Genomic DNA, 16,942 nt, shown 5'->3' with positions numbered 1-16,942 from the left:
GTCAAGGCAATACAATGTAAACGGAGGGTGAAAGGGATCGGGCAAGAGCGCAGGATGGGAAAATGAAAGAAGGCGCAACTAACACAACTTCCTACGAGGCCATCTTTACCTTGCTCGTCTTCATCTCTTTGAACTCACATCTGTTCATCTTCATCTTTACACTCGCAACCATCTTCATCATCGTCACACTTCTTCGCCTTGAGTCGGCCAACAAAGCTTTCACCTCCGAGATTCCGCGGTCACGAAGCTTTGATCTCCCCGATTTACGGCAAAAGATTCGACCGGAAGGCATTTGAAGTGGTCGGTATATCAAGAAAATCGGACACGAGTCATTGTGTCAGCCTCTGCGCCTTTACGGGAGCATTCGGTGAGTTACCTGGGTTGTGTGAAACGGCTGAGGATCGACACTGACTCCTATTTCCAGACTTGAGCAGCGAGGATACCAAAGAGACTGACAAAGTCATCAAAAACATTCTATCATCCAGGGTATGTCTTTGGATTTCCGAAAAACCGAAGGCCACCAGTGGTTGGTGGGTGGCAGTGCATACTGACAGCTGCCAGTTCCGCCAGCTGGCAACAGCTGTTCAGACAAGTCGACGCGCACACGGGCCCTCTAGCCAGGCAAACGAGATCCAAGAGTCCTGGACGCGTCTCTCTTGGTTCTTGCGTGTTAAAACTTTCAATCTGAACCTCACATCTCCAACCTCATTCCTCCATCTCACCCCTATCATCTACCACCCACCACAGTCACTCATTTGACCTCAAACCGATCCGCCCCTAGACTTGTTTCTTCACCAATAGATCGAAACCAAGACTTGGTTCGCCTTCCTGTGCTCCTTCTGGGTTACTAAACTATGGGCCTTTTCAGCAAGGCTCGCGGCCGGCGTGGTCCGAATGTTGACCTCCTGGCGGCGGCCTTTGGCCTCCCATTTACGCCTGGCGGACGATCTGGTGGCAAGAATGGTCGCATCAGGATTGAATATGATTCTGAGGACGATGAAGAAGACGAATTAGATTCACAGTCTGAGAGCTCTGCTCCCTCTGACGACGAGGAAGAGGTCCGCACCGAGAGACGTCCTTCACTAAGGAAGAGAGACAAGGAGAAGAACAAGAAGGAGAAGAAGAGCCTTTCTAAGAGACGACACTACCATCGCCACCATCGAAGGTCCTCCTCTTCCCTCTCCAACTCCAAGAGGTCCTCGGCCTCTTTCTCGACCTCTCGCCGGTCATCTGCCCACGCCATGCCCAAGCATGTCGTTGCTTCTTGTGTACGACCCTCAGCAACATTCCCGCCTCTCACACCCCTTCATGAGTCGGGAAACCACTGTACTATTCCCGCTTCGGCTTTTTCTGCGTCTAATCTTAATCAACCTTTTGGTGCTGTGCCCGTTCGGCCACAGCAACCAGTGTACTATCAAAACCCAGTTGCTTTTGTACCAAATCGACCATCGACTGTTCAGGTGCCGGTCCAGACGGCCCAGTATCTCACCAGCGATATTGCGCAACCTACCGCCGCGCCTCCTTGTTCCAAGTCACCAATCGAGAAGCCCAAGGAGCGAAGCCATGGAAGCACCATTTCTGACTGGGCTGAAGACTCGGGGCCCTACGCCAAAGAACTGCAGCGCATTCAGAAGCGCATCGACGGAAAGATGACGGATCTGTCAAAGCAGCCGGCCAATCAGTTTCTTCGTCAAGACCTTCGTTCTCTCCAAGACAAGCTCAACTCGACACTGAACAAGGCCATATCGGGCAAGGCCACGATGCATGCCAGACTCCCGTCGACATCTACCACACCCGGCTCTCCTCTGTTGAGACTCAAATCACCACAGCTTCCCTCCGAGAACACTCTTGGTGAGACCCGAATCACCCAGAGAGCCATTCAGCAAGAACTACAGAGTCAGGGAGAGCAGAGCCCGGAGCGTGGTGACGAATTTCACTTCTGCTACTATTGCGGCGTTTCTCGCTCCGAAAAATTCCATAAAAGGTATCCCTACCCTCCGGATGGAATACGAAAGCTCAGTATCTGTGCGAAATGCCAGGACATGAGGGTCAAGCGAGGGGTGGCCGAGGGCTATCATTTTTGCTTCAGCTGCGGCTCTGCGCGATCTAGAGAGTTTCACAGGGAGCATCCCGTCCTCCCAGGCGAGCCCATCCTGCGAAACTATTGCGGCAACTGCCGGATGGAGGTCCAAGGCGACATTGGCCTTGTCGAGATGTCTGTCCTTGGCACAGTGAGTTTCTACACGACAACTTTGGAACTCCTCACTAACAATATTTTTGAAGGGCTCTCCAGATAAAAGGACGCGGTGGACACCTCTCGAATCCGATCCTGATGACGAAGTCGACTCCATGGTCCCTCAGTGTGCGAGCACCCGTGGGCCGTCTCGTGTTAGAGATCAGTTTCTCAAGTCTCCAGTTCCGCATAGAAGAGCCCCCTCTCCTCGACGCTACGGCACAATGGACAAGAAACACCGCGACAGGGACCAGATTCACGAGTCTCCAGCTCCCAAGAGAGAGGCTTCTTCTCGACATCAGGACGCTCGGTACAGAGAGCCTCGTGACAGACGCTCTGGGCCCCTTGGTCCTAACGACGCTCGTCCGAACCATCGAGATGTCTCCCCGCTCTCCCCGGATTATCCTACTCGTGTCACTGGATCTGCTAGCCGCAGAGCTCAGCGTCGCTCTTCTGGACAGATAGATACCGAGTCTATTCCTCGACCCGAGAAGCCTGCCAACTATCGAGCACCTTACATCGAAGATCTCGCGCCAGGGCATCATTCTCGAGGACAAACTCCCACTCCATTCGATGAAGCACATGTGCGTGAGCGTGGTAGACCCTCGTCCCGTTTGACTAAAGAGAGATCGCCCATGGAGCGCCCCGGACGGGCAAAGGAACAACCATTCGAGCATGCTCGACCTCGAGAGGCGTCCATCGAGTCCGATAGATCCGGTGACTCTATCCCGACCTCATCCAAGTCGTCTGGCAGCAAGACTGTGCGATTCAAGGACTCTGTTGACATTCGAACGACTCTGCCAACAGATACTGAGGCATCTGAGGCTGAGACTGACACTCCTCTGGACAACAAGAGATATTCTCGACCTCCCAGCTCGCCTCTGATCTCTCGCCAGAAGTCTAGTTTTGGCAACTCCCACGAAAAGGACAAGGATACCCGCGACTACCTTCACCCTCATCGTGGTCGGTCTTCGATGAAGAGTCCGGGGTCAGGTTTCCGAACCCCTGAAAGCTTCAGAACGACGACTCCTTCTAAAGGATACTCTCAGGGCGCATTCAGCAGAGACTTTGATCGAGCCGAAGACCGTGGTTTCTATTCTAACCCTAGATCTCCTCACGAAACCAAGTTTGCCGACGAGAGTGGGTTCCGAAGACCCTTTGCCTACACTGCCGACGAGTCCAAGGACACTCACAATCACTATGAGGAGTACTTGGAGTCTACTACTTCATTGCCATCCTTCCTCCCCTCGGGCGGCGGCTTCGGTTCCTTCTTCAACAAGTCCAAGAACAAGGCGTCGACTGCCCCTGAAAGTCGGGCTAGTCCCTTTGGCCGCCACCAGTCTGGCCACGACTTCAATGAGACTGCTGGAGACTACCAAGAAGAATTCGGCGCTTACAGGTCGGCCGAGGGTTATGGGACACCGTGCCCAGGGCCTCAGCCTTACACGAACGTCAACACTGCCTTTGCTGATGACGACTTCTACACTTCAGCTGCAGACGATGCCGGAAGCAACCCTTACTACACGCCCCGCAAGCGTCGGTTCCCTGGGTTCTCCTTCTACAGCGCCCCTGACGGCTGCTCTGAGAAGTCAGCCAAGCAGAGCAACCGTCCCAGTTCCCCTGGCAAGCCGGACGAGTTCTACTGGAACAACGGGTTCGACCCCGTCCCCATTGTTGAGGAGGCAGGTTCCTTCTGCGAGATCTCCTCTGATTGCGCGAATGATCTTCTTGGTAAGCTCACCGAGATACACACTTGTATCATCTTTCCGTTGCTAACAGACAACTCAACAGAGTACCACACCCTCTCCGACGCCTCATCCATCGAGACGGACGACGACGAGGATGGCTCCGACAGAGACTTTAGCACCTCGGACGAAGACACTGACGAGAACATTGTCACCGAAGGTAAGCTCGTACTTCACCCTACCTCGGACAGCGATTCTGCCTAAGGCCTGGTGGCACTCAACTGGGTTCCATTCTCAGCAATGTTACAACCTACACACACGCCCTGAAGCCCTGCTAAAGAGGCACCCGTCTCGACAAGAGACGTGATGACGAATATTTGACTTTTTGGAGGGGACTTATGAATGATATATGTTGGAAGGGTGAGAGTTGATCTCTGGACGGACATGGTGAACCTAGGGAATGAATGAGGTCATGACACTGTACTATTACTATTAATGCCGTGAGCGGCCATTGCTGTATGATTAGTTTTCATCATCTAGACTAGCTCTTCGAGAAGTCAAGAGAGCCTGATGAAATAAACGGTTTGTCAAATCATCCACTAGGTGTCGCTTGTGACTTATTACAAGTACCCCTATCTCATGAGAACACGTCAAGTGCTGTGATAACAACCACTTGTTCACCACACAACAGACACAAACCCATTTACATCATATTTCATTTTCTATTTATGTCGTTTTTCTGTCTTGACCCATATACACTCCCACAAAGTAAGTCCCTAACCCATCCATGCCGAGTTGCCGTCCGTCGTCCGCTAGAGATGAGCCCATGAGCCCAAAGGCGATTCCAAATACCACTCAAGTATAACAGCAATCATGATTCTTGTCTTCGCCTGCCGAGGCCGTGCCCGATTACCCTTCCATAATGCTAATCCCACAAACACAGCCCGTTGCTCCTCCTATGTTCCCGAATGACGCGCTTGCTTTTTTGTGTAATGTGCCAAGAGCCCAACGATGAAGAAGCTCCTGGAGTCAATTTCGTAGTTCCGCCATTCTTCATGGCACGGGCATGGTGTTCTCCTTGTCTGGAGATAGGCGAGACATTGGCGCCCCGAATACGTAGCTCGTCGGGGGCGCGCTTGCTGGTGAAGCCATTCGCGAAAGCGGCGTCTGTCTTGAGACCGTGGTAAGATATTCAATCGCCTCCAGTCGCTTCGCCTGGAATGCTCGACTGCGTTCACGCTCCCGTTCCACATGAATCAGACGTTCTTCCCAATCCGCCTTGATCTGCTCGCCCCTCTTCTTCCTCTCAGCCACGTCCTTGATGCGCTTCTCTGCCTTCTGGCAAGCAGCGTCCAGCTTCTGGGCAAGGGCTGCGGAGGCCAGCCTTGGCGACTTATCCTCTCCACGTTCTTGGGCAGAAGCACCCCAGAAGCACCGAAAGACGAGCGTGGTTTGCTTGCCGTTGCCGTCTGAGCCCCAAATTGCTATCGAGTCCCCGTTGTAGACTCGAGCCCAGTGATGTGCTGGTCCGCTGTGGTTCTTAGCATCAGACGAAGCAAGCAAGTAGCCATTGATGTGAATTCCAACTGAGGCCTTGGTCGAGATGTAGAAGCAGTACGAGTTCGGGTCTCCTCCATCTCGAAGCCACGGAGGGGGTACCTTGGCAGGGTCCTTTGCAGGGTCAAAGCCATCCCCGTCTCTCCAAAGTAGCAGTTTCAGTGCGTACTTAGGTACTCGTGCGTCCAACTTGTCCTCAAACACCTCAGTATTCGCCGGTCCACGCCCAAATGACACCAGCGTGTCAGTGACAGGAAAGGAGATGGGGAGACATGACTGAGGGTGGGACTCGAACATCCCGACGGCTTGTCTGTTGGGCTCCTCTTCCGGGACTGGCACAATGATTGGGTTGTGCACAGGAAGGGTGTCGGGGATCTGAGAGTTGTCAACGGGAGCCGCAGTCGGCGGAAACTCCATCGCGTCATCAGTCGTGCCCTGATTCTCAAAAGTCAGGGGCATCCGCGAGTTTGACCGGCCCAGTGTAGCTCGTCCTCCTGTCCGTGGAACGGGGGGGAAGTATTTCATAGCCAGGCCCCAGAGAGGAGTCTTTCCTGGCGCAAACTCCTCGCTCCTCTCAACAGCAGCCTTTTGAAAGGCGTTGTATTGAAGGTGAGTCATTTCCGGGTAGTTGAAATGCCAAGTCGCCTTGTCCTGCTCCCAGAAGCCCTGCTTGTTGTAGGGGCCGTCGAGTTGTCGTCCTGAGCCCAGTCTTTCGATCTGCGGCACCTGAGCCAGCAGTTTGTACTCCTCCAAGTTCTCATTTGCCAGATTCTCGATATTGTTCTCTGACTTCAGCCTCTTCATAGTGGGCTTTCCGACGGGTGTGCTGTCGAACTCGTCGCTTGTATCTTGTGAAGGGGGCTTGCGTTTGCTGGTGTTAAATTCTGCCGACTGCAGAGAGTAGTTCGAGGGTGCAAGGTTCTGCACGACAGAGTCATTGCCACCCAAGCTCTGAGAAGCCACATCTTCCACCAGACTCTGCAGCTGATCATCCGACTGGTTCTGGGCGATAGAAATGTTGGTCTGACGATGAGTCCGGCGGTTCCTACTCCTTGGCGTGGCAGAATCGTCTGACTGATAAGCTTCGTCCACGTCCTTGCCTAGGATTTCGGTTTGCCCTCCGCTGAGGTTGCTCGCTTGCAGGTTGAGCAAGTCTTCCGGGATAACTCCTGAGCTGCCAATCGCAGAGATGCCCACTTCACCAAATAGTCTAGGTTGCTGTGTCTCTGGTCGCCCGCTGAAGTTCTCCTTTTCTGATTCCTCGCCCATGGAGTCGCTGATTCTGTCCTCCTCGAAGTGACGCCGCTGAAGCTGAGAAAAGTTTCCAAGCATATCCTCATCCTCTGAGATCTCATCAAACGATTGTGACGCGCTTATTACCGACTCCATGCCAGTGGACCACGGATGGTTCTCCAACTCCTTGACCGTTGCACGGTGCTCGGGCCGTCTCTGAAGCATTCTGCAAAGAAACTCGATGGCGTTTTCTGAAACGTCGTTTCGCTGCAGAGGCGTAATGTTCAGTCGGGTCGTCATAATCTTGTGTAACAGCTCGGAATAGCTGATCCCGCTCTTGACGGGATAAGGAGGTGAACCTGTCAAAGTATAGAATAGCACGCCGCCCAGCGACCAAATGTCAACCGCATGGCTGTATCTCTGACGAGGTGCGCGCCGCATCCTCTTACCTCGACTACGCACTCCGTGGTCGTCATACTCCTCGTACTCGGTGTACACCTCTGGGGCACAGTAAAGCAGCGTTCCGCAAAACGTTCGTAAGAAGGTCTGCTCGCTGTCCACCATTTTTGACAGGCCAAAGTCTGTAAGTTTGAGATCGATAGGGTTCAGCGAGTTGATGAGAATGTTGTCGGGCTTGACATCTCGATGAGTGATGTTGTTGGCATGCAAGTATCCCAAAGCGCTCAATAGTTGTGCTGACATGATCCGAACAACGCCTTCGGTCAAAGCTCCCTGGTCCGAGATGAGTTTGCCCAGATCGCCCCCTGGAACGTATTCCATAATGATGATGAGCAACCGGTCATCCCATTCAAAGTGCTCTATATAGCGAACGATGTTGGGCTACAAACTCGCGGTCAGTTTCAGTAGGGGTATGAGAGCAGCCTTGAGAACTCACATGTTGTACCCGCTGCATAATCTTCATCTCATTCTCAACCTTTTGGTCCAACACGCCGTTCTTGATGAAGCGGCGCTTCTCAAGCTCCTTGGCCGCATAGGGCAGGCCGTCATATTTGGAAGTTACCTTGTGAACCACAGCAAACGCTCCCTTTCCGATTGATCCGGTTCGGTTGTACTTTCCAGAGCCCGTCCACTCCCGTTGAGTCTCTCTCCTGTTGCGTGGTGATCGCGAGTTGGCTTGCGTGATCTCGCCAGTCCCTTCTCTCTTAAATCGAGCCTGGACGGGATCCTTGAAGAGGTCGACGTGACCGCCGGGCCCGGGAGTGATGGTTTCGGTCTGGTGCTTCAACTGATGGCGCACGAAGAAAGCTTCAACTTTGTCGGTATAAGCCTGGTCGTACTCATTATCACGACGCGGAATGCGGACACGGAAGGTAAGGTCCCTAGCCTCTTGGTGAAGGTAGACTTTGATGATGGAGCCAGAGGTCAAGACCCATTTTGTCAGGGGAGGATTAGTGTTTCCTCTGGCGTTCGGATTGGCATGGGCGGTCAGCAGGTTGCCGTCGGCCCAAGTACCGTTGGTAGATTGATCCTCGATCATGACCGAGCCATACTCGTTCACATAGATGCGAAAATGAATGTTGCTGACTCTCTTGAGCGGGTCGTGCTTGAAGACAATATCGCAGCGCCCTGGATTGCGACCAAAGACGAAGCCGGCCGCAGGGTTGTTGAGCTGGGCTGAGAGACGCAGGATGATGGCATGGCTGCCGGTATTCGTCGGGTTGGCGAGAAAGCGACCGGCCTGGTCCTCGAAGTCGTAGTCCGGCTCGACACCGTCCGCTTCGTCCTTACCGATGATGTGAGGAGAGTCCTCCTGGACCAGACGCTGCAGCTCGAGGCGGGCCGAGTCGGAATGGGGGTAGAGTACGCATATTATGTCGGAGATGTCTTCGTCTGAGAAGCCCGAATTCTGCTTCCCGACTCGGCGCGGGTCGAGGACATTCTGGGTTGCTGTTGGGGGCCTAGGTCAGCCTGGACAAGAGCTGGATCGAGTCGGAGGGAAAACATACCTTGCGTGGGCTCGTCGCCGTCCATTGGGAGCGACCCGAGCAGCCTACGCCGCGAAGCAATGCCAGATTGCCGTTTTGGAAGTTATCGAAGGCTGCGACGGTGCAACGGGTGAGATCGTGGAAGAGAGTTGCGCGGCGGCCGCAGGCGCAAATGTTCAAGGCGGGAGGTTTTGGGCGCAGGCAGGATCGATCGCTTTCTGTACGTGGGACAAGTTGGGGGAAGCTGTGGATTATCCCTGTTCGGTCGCGTCGGAGTTGTCTTGTGCGAGGAAGAAGAGTAAGTAAGAAAGAAAACAAAAAAGAGGCAGAGATGTCTGGAGGAATCGAGAGCCAAGAGAGGGGAGCGGGATGGAAAAAGAAACCACAAGCACCGAAGGAAGAGACGAGGGACGTCACGACAGTCTAAGGACTTCCTTTGCTGGCCCTGGTTGGCTAGGGCCGATCTCTCAGTGAATGAGGGTGAGAGAACTAACAACCCAGGCATGGAGGGAACCTATCAATCCATGGATCCCATTTCAACTGGTCAGCGCTTCAGGCCCTTCACAGGTCAATTAGGCACCCTCTGGTGTCTCCTAGGGGCCGCCTCTTTAGCGACTTTTGGCGCCATGAACCACCTACAAAGCAATTCCTCAGCGGCGGGGAAGTGAATCGAGGTGCCGTGATCACCAACGAAAGACCCCTGCTTGATGGATGCCTCAGCAACCAAGCTCATCTGATTACACAGAAACCAGCCTTTGTCAACAGGGTCACGTCACGTTCTCTTCTCTTCGCTTCTCCCGAATTCACGCGAGTCCGCGAAAAGAAACCTGAGGCGCGTCCAAGTCACGCGCATCGCCGCAGCCTACGAGAGAAGCCCTAGCCAACGTCAACGGTCAGCCGCCATAGACAATGCCCGGCCTCGAGACTCGCCTTCAGAGTTGGCCTGGATAGAAAAAGTCACTGGACGCCAACGCCTGCCAGGGAGTCTCAGGTTCGCCCAGGCCCCACAGTCTCCACCGATCGAGAGGCCACCAGGGACTTTGGTCGATGGCTTCATCCGTGACAAGCCAGCCTCTGACAACCACTCGCTCAACGCCGTAACTAACGTTGAGAACTCAATTGCCCAGCCTGGGTCTTGATACTTTGGCTCATTTTTACCAACACAGACAACGCCAGTATTCGAAATAAGATATGCCAGATTCAACATGCATCTATGTTGTTTATTGCTTTTCCTAAATAAATGCAGATGCTTCCTATGCCCACCATGATATGCAAGGCTGCTTCTCGACCGTTGTCGTCAAATCATTCGCTCTACTCTTACATCCTCCAAACGCCCGTGTATGCATGCATCAGTGCCTGCTCCATATAGTCTTCCCATGCTCATGTTATTCTCCGTCAACATCCGCATACTGCATCTAGCTAGAGACCCCATCTTGTCAATTTCGCTCCATCATTCATAACTTAAAATGCCTGCCCCTGGTACTGTGGGTGGACATTGCGCGGCGCCTGTTGAGATCCGGGCGCCGGGCCGTACTGACCCTGTGGCGGCACGAACCGGGGGTCAACCTGCTGCGGTGTCCGGAGCGGCCGCGAGAAACTGGCTGGTTGTCCGTAACCTCCCGCCTGCTGGGGTCCGCCATACGGCATTCCCCCAGCGCCATACTGACCGCCTCCGCCTCCTCGACCCATAGTGCTGTATGCGCCGCCCATTTGCTGCTGCTGCTGATAGGCTTGTTGCTGGTATGCTGCTTGCTGTTGAGCCATTTGCTGCTGCTGTGCCAGCTGCTGCTGCATCATTTGTTGCTGAGCCATCTGCTGCTGGGCCATCTGCTGTTGCGCCATCTGTTGTTGAGCCAGCTGTTGCTGGTGCTGCTGAGAGACCTGTTGTTGGTATGCCATGGCGGCCTGCTGTTGCTGTCGCTGGTTGATCGCATGCTGTACTGCCTGGCTGCTCATCCCCTGCTTCATCTGCTGCTTCTCCCGTTCTCGGGCTTCGATGGCGGCGACCAAACCTGAGCCAGACGAGGCTTGTCGCTGGTGCCCCAACATGGCGGAACCTTGGGATCCCTGCCGTTGATGCCCGGGTACACTGATCAGTGGCGCCCCGGTCAGACGAGCAACCTGCTCCTGCTCGCGAGCGCTGAGATGAGTCGGGGCATCTCCCGGGCTGGCAAAATTGAGAGCCGAGTTCGCACCGCGTGACCCGGGACGGGAGAGCAATTCAGCTGAACTACTTCGTGAATGCCGACCTGGGCCACCTTGGAGGCCCTGAAGCATGTCGTAAGAACTGGTGCGCTTCATTGATCCGCCGGGCGTAGTAGGTCGACCTCCACTCAGCGTGTTGCTAGAGGCGCTGCGAGCATGGGCCGCTCTCTGCTGTACAAACTGCTCAGCACTGAGGCCTTGGGAGGTGGACGGTGCAGCCGATGCACCTGGCTGCCATGCCATCGTTCGCTTCATGTCTTCGGAATCCTTGCGTCCATGAGATCCCTGGGATCCGTGGGATCCAGATGACTTGTGCGCTGGCGGTGTTGGTCGTTGGTCCGCAGGGGAATAAGGTCTTTGAGCCGGGTCTGATCCAGGAGTCAGAGCACTTGGTGTTCTGTTGTGCTGTTGCGTGGCGCCGTAGTTAATGGTTGGCCCAAAGTTGATCTCTGGGATGTCATAGCCGGCGTCTCGTGGCATTTCAGGCTCGTCACTGCCACCGACTGTCTTGAGAACTCCAGCGCGAGGTCGCTCCACAGACTTCTTGGTTTCAGTAGACTTGTGGGTGCTAGCATAGTCGATGCTGTTCACAGAGGAGCTGTCGTCGTAATGGCTGCTCTGGCCACTCCTGTTGCTGCCCTGTCGTTGAGGTGGGGGCGGCCTTCTGTCAGAGGTTGGGGTGCCCACAGGTCGGCGGCCTTGATCAAATGCATAGTGGTCGATAATCTCGTTGGCTGTCACGACACTGCTGGTCGACATGGTTGACGCCTTGGGTTCTTCGAAGGTCGGCGCTTCAAAAGTCGGCGCTCTCTCGGGCACAGGCTTTCGATGGGCCATCTGCATGGGAGGTCCATGTGGCCCGGGGGGTCCAGGAGGTCCAGGGGGGCCAGGAGATCGGCCGGGGCCTGGCCGAAAGTTGCCGTAAGGACCAGGAGGTGGTGGGCCATGGCCTGGCGGTGGGGGTCCGTTGCCACGGGCCCGGGGATCTGAGGGTCTCCGGCCGTCGGGTCCGGGACCTCGGGGGTCAGAAGGCCTCCGTCCGTCAGGTCCGGGACGACGAGGGTCGGAGGGTCGCCGTCCATCAGGTCCAGGTCCAGGGCGGCGAGGGTCTGAAGGTCGCCGTCCATCGGGTCCCATGTCAGGTCGACGGTTGGGGTTTTGCGGATGAGGGGAGCGTGGAGGGCCCATACCTGGGGGCATGGGAGACCGCTTACCGTCCGAGGTTCCAGGTCGGGAGTTCGGTCCACGCGCATAAGGGCTTGGAGGTCCGTAGGGGGACTGGGCTAGGGGGGATCGAGATCTCTGTTTTTGGAGATTGAGCGGTGGTGGGAGGTTGTTGGAGGAGGGATCCTGGTTTGGCGGACTTAAAGCTTCACGCGAGCGGTTGTCGTTAGCAGATATCCCTACGGAGTTGGCGTGTGATTGAGGTACCGATGGTCCAGATCTCGCAGCGTCCACCTCGCCTTCTCGTGGAGAAGGATTCGAATCATTTGGTCCGCCCAAGCCTCCAGCCGTAGCAAGCTGGGCAAGCGTGGAGCTAGAAAGCCTGCTGTTAGCCCGACGGAGCTCAGGAGAGTGGTACGCCTTGCTGACGGGCCGCGCCTGGGGCCCATGGTTGAAAGCCGGGGGTCGCGAAACGGGCTCCGGAGTATGCATCTTTCGCATGCCATCCAAATCTCTCAAAGGTGGAGAGCCTGAAGCACCCCGGTTGTTCTCATAACCATTGCCGAGCTCAGCAGGCGCCTGGTTTTGATATTGGCCGCCCACAGGGGTTGGGCCACGCTGAGGCGAACCAGAATAGGGGCTGTTGCCATTGAAATCATGACGAGGAGGAGGAGGACCGGCCAGATGGTTGGGGTCAGAGGAGTTGCGGCCATGACCACCTTGGCCAAAGGCCACCCGTGACGGGTCGGCAGGTGCAGAATCCGTTCGCGTGCGCTCAGTCAGTGAGAATGAGCGCGAGGACCTGGTAGGACCTTGCTGGTCTTGGAACCCGATTCTCTGTTTCGCACCGTCTCCAAAGCTTAGTCTGACGCTCTTCCGACTGTTACTTCGGGATCGAGTGGTCGGGGCATCATCCATCGCATTCATCCTTGTTCCCGTCGCTTCCTTCAGCTTCTTTCTCCACTCTCTCTCGCCCCAGTTAGAGCTACCATCTTCGAGAATCAGGTTGGAGACGTCGAGGTTTTCGAGATAACCGTAACGTGAGCTCTTGGGCATGGCAAACATCAGAGATCGGGAGTCGAGGATGCTGGCAACGAGCTTTCCCGGACGACCGTACAGGCCAAAGGTATCCCAGGTGGGGAAGAGGAACCGGAGCAACATCTCGAAACCAGTGACGGCTGGGTGAGTCTCGGGCATGATGAAGACGAAGCCCTCGGTAGACGACGGTGGGTCGGTGTGGATAGCAATGTTACCCTCAATTTTGAGCAGCGTCGAAGCCTCGATCAGTGACTTGGCTTGAGGATAGATGGCATATGCCGAGTAAGCGTCCGTGATTGTCGCAATCGGCTGAGCCTTCTTTTGCTTCTTGCCGTCCTTGCGCTGGTCGTAAAACTTGATATCTCCCTTCAGAGTTGGGACTGGAGAACGGTCATATGGCGACCTCTTCTTCATCTCCTTCTGCAGCTTTGCGTACTCCTTCTCGTCAGGCGGTGTGATGACACACCAGCATCTTCTCCAAGGAACACCGGCACCGAAGCGGACCCTAACCCATTCTTCGGTCTTGAACCGCGACCTCTCCATGATGACGCCAATATTGTTAAGCGTTTTGCCCTTGCCAGCAATGAGGGCGCCAGTATAGGCCTCTTGCATTGTGGAATGTTCAAACATGGCGAGCCGGATTCCAGCGGTCCATTGTAGCAGTGAATGGCGCGAGTTGAAGTGAAGGAGATAGCGGTTCCTTCCGGCTGTTGAGATGCTCAGAATGTTCTGTAGGGGCTGTTCATCGCTAGATCTCGTGGGCAAAGATTCGATCTATTGCAGTCGTGTTAGTCTTCCGCAAGTGACAATTCACATGCGTTAAGGGACGAGGCCAATTACCATCTTAATAGACGCATCTGTCAAGTTGATAAACTTGGGCAGAACCTCGCCGTCCTCACCGGCGGCATCGAGCTCGGCGGCGTCCCATAGTGACAGAACGGTTCCCACGAGCTGGGCAAAGCATTCGGTCCAGGTTCTATCAGGGTTCGGGCGGCCCTCTGTCAACTAGTTAGCCCGAAATGCACGTGTGAATGGGCCGCCTCAAGTGGAGGGGGCTTGGCGGTAGGGGCTCTGTGGGGGGAGGGGACGAGAGGGTGTGCGAGATCAAGCATACGTGTATTCTGGTCGTCGAGCTTGAGGAAATATCCTTCCTGGTACAGCTTGTTGGAGTGACTGTTGAGGAAGGAAAAGATGGGCTGAAGCTCCGGGATCGTGTCCTCTGTGATATCCATGATGGGCGGTTGGTGTGCCAGGACCATAGACGGGGGTCGTGATGAACTGCGTCGACGAGGGGGCGTATCAATGGGTGAACCGCTCACAGGCGTGCCATAATCTGGTCGTGACGGCGGTGTAGTTGGTCGAGAAATGTCGTTGCTGACTCTGTGATCGGGAAAGGGCTCGTTGACAGATGTGGTCTTGCGGTGTCCGTACGGCGAGCCGGAGGGGGGAGAGGACGAAGGAGGTGGTGTCTTTGTGCCCGCAGAGAACTGGGACATAAAAGAAAGGACTAGATATTCAACCAACAGGTTAGCACCAGGACAGGATGAGGTGAGATAATATGGCTTCCCGGGGAGCCGAGACCAGAGGGAGGGAGAATGGAGTCCGGCCGGGTCGGGTGTCCCTTGGGCTCAAGGACCCTGCTGAACGGGCTGCCAGTAGTCCCCTGAATGTGCTAGCCCAGGGAATTTTGGGCCGGCGCCAGTGGAACTTGGCCCAGCCCGTGGGACTTGTGTGTTCCCCCGCCGTAGCGAGAACGACGCACGCCCAGAAGACCTGACTTCCCCCCCTGCGGCGGGTGTCGCAGGCGGCGGCGGGGAGCGTCAACTGCCCGTCCAGTGGGCGCCGGGCAGGGACCGGTGCGCACGTCCACCATCTGCTGATGGCGCATGCGATGAGGCAGCCCTGGCGGGCGGACAGGGCCTGAGCTGGAATGGGATTCTTTTACGAATGCACGAATACGCACCTCGATTTCGACCCATGTTGACGAAGCGGCCGGTTCAACCGGGGCAGATCTGTGAGACAGGAAATGAAAATCGAGGCAGTTAATCCTCGTTCGCTCGGCGGGAAGGGAGAGACAGTCAATTGACCCGGCTGCGCGCAAGGGATGCCCAGAGCAAGGGGAACGCCGAGAGATGAAGGGGTTGCGCCAGCCACGACGATGACGATGTGTGTTGTTGTACACGGATGGACAAGTGTCTTTGATAGTTAATTATTTCTTGTCCTCGACGATCAGCCAAGTCAGGGCGAAACCGAAACCGACAGACAAAAAAAGTAAAGAGAGGCCAAGCAGCCCTTGCGTTCTTGGGACGTGGGTGGACGGTTAACGTTATTGTACGTTGAGACTCTAGACTCCCTTTGGGGCTCGGCGCCGGTCTGTATCCATCAAAAGGTGGTGCTCTTGCGGATGCGTCGGACGACTGGCATGTCAGTTCTTAGCCGTGCCAAGGGTAACAGGACATCCAGGTCGCAATCTGGCAGTCGGGACGCAATGGACAGGAGAGAGCGACTGCGATACACGGCAAGACAGGCGACACAGGGCTTGGCTCTGCTGCAGCCGGTTAATATAATCACTGAATACGCGGGACGAGGTGGCCGGCGTCGGGCTTGGAGGATCGTCGTCGGGTCGGTGGTGGTGGGGGTGGGAATGCGTCGTCGCGGTGCGTCGGTGCGTGCGTGCGTGCGTCCTCCGGAGCTGCGGGCTCCCGTAGCTTAAATCTGTTGGAGGAGGCTGGCAAGACCCAGAGCCAGAGGTTTTTCTTGGAAGGTGAAAGAAGGAGGGTTGTCCCAAACCAAGGTTTTCTATGTCGCGATGCTCGGCCGGCGCGGGGGTCCCTCTTTTAAATCTTGCGAGCTGGAGCACGAGACGCGCGGAGCGAGCGGGAGGAGGGTCCAGTCCAGCTGCGTGCCTTTTCTTGCTTGCTTGCTCCGTCCGTCGATGGGATGGTCTGCCTTTGAGTGGTGACGGGCCAAAATGTTGGTCGACCAATATGGCATACGTCACCGACGAGCGGCCGCGGGCTGGGCGAGAAGTCTAAGTGCACGTCCAGAACCGAACGCCCTCACTAAAAATGACCCTCTTTTCACCGAGTGGGCAATAGCAATGTCGGTGAGTCGAGTGACAGACTGGCTGGATGCGACAAAGGATGGTGAAAGCAGGGACCGGGTCAGAAGCAGACAACTAAGAGGTTCACAAAGGAAACGACAGAACGAGGCCGGAAGAGGGAGGAGATGTTACATGTGTGGGAGAATCACCAGGGAGGATCATTGTTTCTCTAAATACTTTTTTGGCCGGCGTGTCAAATACGCCTCTCATGAAACGAAAATAGTCACGGAAACGCAGAGCAGGTACGAGATCGGGTGTGTGCCTTCCCTCTCCGAACGACAGAGGCGACTGAGTGGACGGCAAAGAAATCTCATGTATAAGCGGGCTGTTGTCCTGTATGCGATTCGATTGTGAGAGAGATGCCACCCAACCATCCCAGCACTGGCCCCAGTTATCCATGATCCAACAAGATCCAGACGTGCGTGGTGCAACATGAGAAGACGGCGCGCGTCTGCGCATCTTGGCGCCAGCTATTCCAGGTTTCATGACGCTCTTCGAGACGGCTTTTCCCTGGCCAAGCACGCGATACACCAGAAGCCAAGCCATGGCACGGCACAGCAGAAGATGGTGAATGGCAAAAGCCTTTCTCTCTCGCTTCTGTCTGTCTCACAGAGTTGCCGGCTGTAGGTTGGTTACCCTGCCGCTGCAGTTGTTGCCGCCGCTCCACTGAGGCCGTCGTCTTCATCATCGCCCAGAACGAGAAAACGAGAATGCTTGCCAGCAGTGGCTGGGGTCCCAAGAGGCCCCCAGTCATGAGGTGGAGTCCCTCCCACGATGG

The 16,942-nt window shown here is 55.5% G+C and overlaps 3 protein-coding genes across 3 annotated transcripts; 1 reads left to right on the top strand and 2 right to left on the bottom strand.

Moving 5' to 3' along the window:
• Positions 1–854: 854 nt before the first annotated feature.
• Positions 855–4,182, top strand: NCS57_00105700 (uncharacterized protein; the record flags this gene model as incomplete). Its single annotated transcript, XM_053051131.1, has 3 exons — positions 855–2,231; positions 2,284–3,964; positions 4,025–4,182. The coding sequence occupies 3 exons, from the start codon at positions 855–857 to the stop codon at positions 4,180–4,182; spliced, it is 3,216 nt and encodes a 1,071-aa protein (XP_052919646.1).
• A 789-nt stretch (positions 4,183–4,971) lies between these two features.
• On the bottom strand, positions 4,972–8,700 carry NCS57_00105600 (uncharacterized protein; the record flags this gene model as incomplete). Its single annotated transcript, XM_053051130.1, has 3 exons — positions 4,972–7,548; positions 7,604–8,616; positions 8,676–8,700. 3 exons carry the CDS (start codon positions 8,698–8,700, stop codon positions 4,972–4,974), a joined length of 3,615 nt encoding a protein of 1,204 aa, XP_052919645.1.
• Positions 8,701–10,115: 1,415 nt separating this feature from the next.
• On the bottom strand, positions 10,116–15,040 carry NCS57_00105500 (uncharacterized protein; the record flags this gene model as incomplete). The annotated part of the gene is made up of 4 exons (XM_053051129.1): positions 10,116–13,835; positions 13,902–14,059; positions 14,176–14,568; positions 15,025–15,040. 4 exons carry the CDS (start codon positions 15,038–15,040, stop codon positions 10,116–10,118), a joined length of 4,287 nt encoding a protein of 1,428 aa, XP_052919644.1.
• Between the last annotated feature and the right edge of the window lie 1,902 nt (positions 15,041–16,942).

Source organism: Fusarium keratoplasticum, chromosome 1, assembly GCF_025433545.1.
Source record: "Fusarium keratoplasticum isolate Fu6.1 chromosome 1, whole genome shotgun sequence".
Classification (NCBI taxonomy): domain Eukaryota; kingdom Fungi; phylum Ascomycota; class Sordariomycetes; order Hypocreales; family Nectriaceae; genus Fusarium; species Fusarium keratoplasticum.
Note: the sequence above shows the minus strand (reverse complement) of the source record. Positions and strands in the feature narration are given on the sequence as shown.